General features: G+C 40.7%; 1 protein-coding gene across 1 annotated transcript; it reads right to left on the minus strand.

The window, feature by feature from the left end:
* Nucleotides 1-1775: 1775 nt before the first annotated feature.
* On the minus strand, nucleotides 1776-2939 carry LOC143891679 (uncharacterized). Its single transcript, XM_077396222.1, has one exon. The coding sequence runs from the start codon at nucleotides 2937-2939 to the stop codon at nucleotides 1776-1778; it is 1164 nt and encodes a 387-aa protein (XP_077252337.1).
* Nucleotides 2940-4371: the final 1432 nt, after the last annotated feature.

The raw sequence follows: 4371 nt of genomic DNA on the forward strand, positions 1-4371 counted from the left end.
AAAAGAAAGTTTCTTACTTTAGAAACTATATAAAGCAACCATCTTTTAGACATAAGAAACCATAGAGATGGTGTGAATGAGCTTTTAGCCAAGTTTTGAGATTAGGCTGAGATGATATTGAATCTTAGATTTAGTTGATGAAGGATGGAAATTGAAAAATTAGAAAGCGTCTTATTTTTGGAACTTTATAAAACATCAATGTTTTAGACATTGGAAACCCTAGAGATAGATTCAAGGTGCTTTAAGGCAAGTTTTGGAATGAGAATGAGATGGTATTGAATCTTAGATTTAGTCGATAAAGGATGGAGATTGAAAAAAATAGAAAGTTTCTTATTTTAGAAACTTTGTAAAACGTCAATCATTTAGAAATAGGAAACCCTAGCGATGATGTCAACGAGCTTTAAGGCATGTTTTGAGATGAGCGTATGAGGGTATTGAATCATAGATTTAGTTGATGAAGGATGAAGATTGAAAAATTAGAAAGCTTCTTATTTTTTAAACTTTATAAAACATCAATCTTTTATCTATGGGAAACCCTATAGATGGAGTCGAGGTGCTTTTTGCCAAGTTTTGGGATAAGGATGAGATGGTATTGAATCTTAGATTTAGTTAATAAAGGATGGAGATTGAAAAAGTAGAAAGTTTCTTATTTTAAAAACTTTGTAAAACCACTATTATTCAGAAATAAAAAACCCAAGTGATATTGTCAACGTGCTTTAAGCCATGTTTTGGGATGAGCACATGAGAGTATTGAATCTTAGATTTAGTTAATGAAGGATGGAGATTGAAAAATTAGAAAGTTTCATATTTTAGAAACTTTATAAGACATCCATCTTTTAGACATAGGAAACTCCAGAGATGGGGTCAATGAGCTTTTAGATCAGTTTTGAGATGAGGATGAGATGCTATTGGATCGTAGATTTAGTTGATAAATGATGAAGATTGAAAAAATAGAAAGTTTCTTATTTTAGAAAGTTTATTAAACATATATGTTTTTGACATAGGAAACCCTAGAGATGATGTCAGCGGGATTTTAACCATGTTTTAGGATGAGAATGAGAGGGTATTGAATCTTAAATTTAGTTGATGAAGGATGGAGATTGAAAAAATAGAAAGTTTCTTATTCCAGAAACTTTGTAAAACATCAATCTTTTTAGACTTAGTAAACCTTAGAGATGGTGTCAAGGTGCTTTTAGCCAATTTTTGGGATGAGGATGAGATGATATTGACTCATATATTTTGTTTGTGAAGGTTTGAGATTGAAAAATAGGTAGTTTCTTATTTTATAAACTTTATAAAACATCCACTGTTTAGGCATAGGAAACCCAATAGATGGTGTCAACGTGCTTTTAGCCAATTTTTGAGATGTGGATTAAATAGTATCGAAGTTTAGATTTAGTTTATCAAGTATGGAGATTGTAAAATCAAAAGTTTCTTATTTTAGTAACTTTTTAAAACATCAATCTTTTGGACATAGGAAACCTCATAAATGGTGTGAAAGAGCTTTTAGCTGAGTCTTGAGATGAGGATTAGATTTTATTTTATTTTATGAGTAAGCAGGGGTTAGGCGGACCCCAACCAGGCAATAAAGAAACTAGGGATTACAATTACGGGGGCTGAAAAGCCATCAAAACGGGAACAAACTCCCAACAACAAAGGATCCAAGGGAAATATAAACTAAACATGGTGACATTATTTTCTATAATATTCAGTCCCTGCCCTGTCAGAATCCAGGAGCTGGAGAAGAGCCGGGGGAGACAGAAAAGGAGAGATGTTTACCCCTTTGCATGGGCATTTTCGTTTGGGTAAAAAGTCTGCAATGCAATTCCCTTCCCTCCAAATGTGGGTGATGCTCCATCGTTGAAAGCGAGAAAGGAGCAGCTGAATTTCCTTAATGCGGCGGAAGCTCCGGCAAGTATGGTCGAGAGCCCATTGATTATATCCGCTGTAGATTTAGAGTCCACTTCCAACCAAATTATACCACAGCCCATTTGAAGGGCCTGCTGCAAACTAGTGAGCACACCGAGGATTTCAAGAGCGAGGATGTCCTCCCGCTCCACATTGATAGAAAACATGGAGACAAGAAACCCATTGCTATCCCGAATTGCTCCACCAATACCTCCTCCAACATCCTCCAGAGAAGCGTCGGAATTGATTTTGAAAGATCCTGGAGGCGGCCTAATCCAGGAACAGGATTGAAGAGAAATAGTGCTGGGGCAGAAAACACATCCAAAGTTGGAAGCAATAGACCGATTGCTCTGGGTATCCAAGTCGGTTAGCTTCAGCCCCTGGATCTTGGTTTTTATGAGGGAGAGAAGATCTGACAGCAGCACAGAGTTGGGAAGCGATTTTTTATAGAAAACCCGCTGGTTTCGCTCCACCCAGATTCTGTAAATTGAAGCTTCGAATGCTAAGAAGGCCAGAGTAGCGGATTGCCCAGAGCCTTTGAAGGAGTTGGCGAGCCAAAGTTCTTCCTGAAGGAGATCAGGTTGAGGACTTCGAAAATGACCGAGCATACCAAGCAGAGATTGCCAAATCCATTTTGAATAACGACATTGAAAGAAGAGGTGGTTGACTGATTCAAGCCCATAATTGCATAAGAGACACCGCCTGTTAACAGAGGGGTCCAGGAAGGGGAGATTATCCATGGTACTCAGGCCATTTTTTAGAGCTTTCCAAGAGACCAGAGCATGCCTAGGGACATGGTTGCTGAACCAAATTCTCGAGGCCCATGCCGGTTTTTTAATTTTCTGTCTTGATACTTCCCAACCACTTTTGGCAGTGAAGAAACCATTACTGTTTGGTTTCCAAATAGGGAGATTTCGGTTAGAGTCAGTAAAGATGGTTTCGGATAGCAGGGCTTTTTCAGTAGAGAGAGACCCAATGTTCAGAATGGGGTTCCAGGTGCCATCGAGATGCAATTGGTCAAGGGAGTTCATGGATGACAGGGAGGAGTCAGTTCGGTGCCTGGAAATGAGGGAGGACAAAACACCCCTCGGATGCTAAGGTTGGTTCCAAAGATCAATGCCGGATTCATTTCCCACAAAGTAACAGGTATGAGGTTTAGCTAAGTCTCTACTCCGAAAGAGGCTTCTAACCCCCCAAGATGGTTTAGAAGGGGTGATTATGGTCCAAAAATTCTTGCACTTGATATATTTCAGGGTGAACCAGCTGTTCCAGAGGTTGTGCTTGCCTGAAATGAAAGTCCATACCTGTTTGATTCGGAGTGCAGCATTGATGTCCCTGATAAGTCGTAGCCCCGTACCCCCTTCACTTAAAGGCCTACACATTGCTTCCCACGAAATAGAATGATGATTTTTTTTGTCTTCAGCGCTGCCCCAGATGTAGGATCGAAAGATTTTCTCTATTGTGTCCATGACCCCCTTAGGAATATCAAAGGCAGAGGACCAGAAGATCATTAAACTGTTGAGCACAGTCTTCACTAATTCAATCCTGCCGGCTTGGCTGAGGCATTTGCTCGACCAACTGGCAATTTTCTTGCGAATTTTAGAGATCAGAGGCGCACAGTCAGAGGCAAAGAGTCTAGAGGTAAACAGTGGGAGACCAAGATACCTTATGGGAAGGACTCCTTCAGTGAACCCCAGGATTTTGAGGATCTCTTGCTTGGGAAGGGGCAAAGTACCTCGGAAAAAGACTTCAGATTTTGAGGAGTTAGCCTTCAGCCCGGTGATACAGTTGAAGTGATTAAGACAGGAAGAGAGAGCATGGGCGTTATCTGAGGTTCCCGTGGCGAAGATCATTAGATCATCAGCGAACAGCAAGTGAGAGATGGATAGCGGACCAAGGACAAAAGGGGTGGAGAGAGAGTTGGAAGAGATAGCATTTTCCAGAAGAACAGAAAGCATTTCCATGGAGATAGAGAAGAGGAGGGGAGAGAGAGGATCTCCTTGGCGAAGACCATTAGAAGAGGGGAAGAAGCCTTGAGGGGAGCCATTCACCAGGATAGAAAAGGATGGGTTCGAGATGCATTCCTCAATCCAGCCAAGCCAGATAGAATCAAATCCTTGCTTGGCCATGAATGATAGAAGAGCTTGGCGATTAATATTATCAAAAGCCTTTGCAAGATCAATTTTTAGGCAAATGGAAGGGGAGGGAGAGGGGAGATGAAAGTTGTAGAGAAGGTCATGAGTGAGGAGGATAATTATCATGGATTTGACGCCCTCGAATAAAGGCAGATTGAGCTGGGCTTATGAGATTGGATATTACAGTCCGAAGGCGGTTGGCCAGGATTTTGGTTATAATTTTGTACAGGAAGTTACATAGAGATATTGGACGGAACTAGGAAGGGGTGGTGGCATCCGGCCCTTTCGGGATGAGGGTAATGAAAGTGGCATTGACTGATTTAAGGAG

This window comes from Tasmannia lanceolata, unplaced genomic scaffold (genome assembly GCF_043159265.1).
Source record: "Tasmannia lanceolata isolate RefF3 unplaced genomic scaffold, GAP_Taslan_0.1 ptg000015l, whole genome shotgun sequence".
In the NCBI taxonomy this organism is placed as follows: domain Eukaryota; kingdom Viridiplantae; phylum Streptophyta; class Magnoliopsida; order Canellales; family Winteraceae; genus Tasmannia; species Tasmannia lanceolata.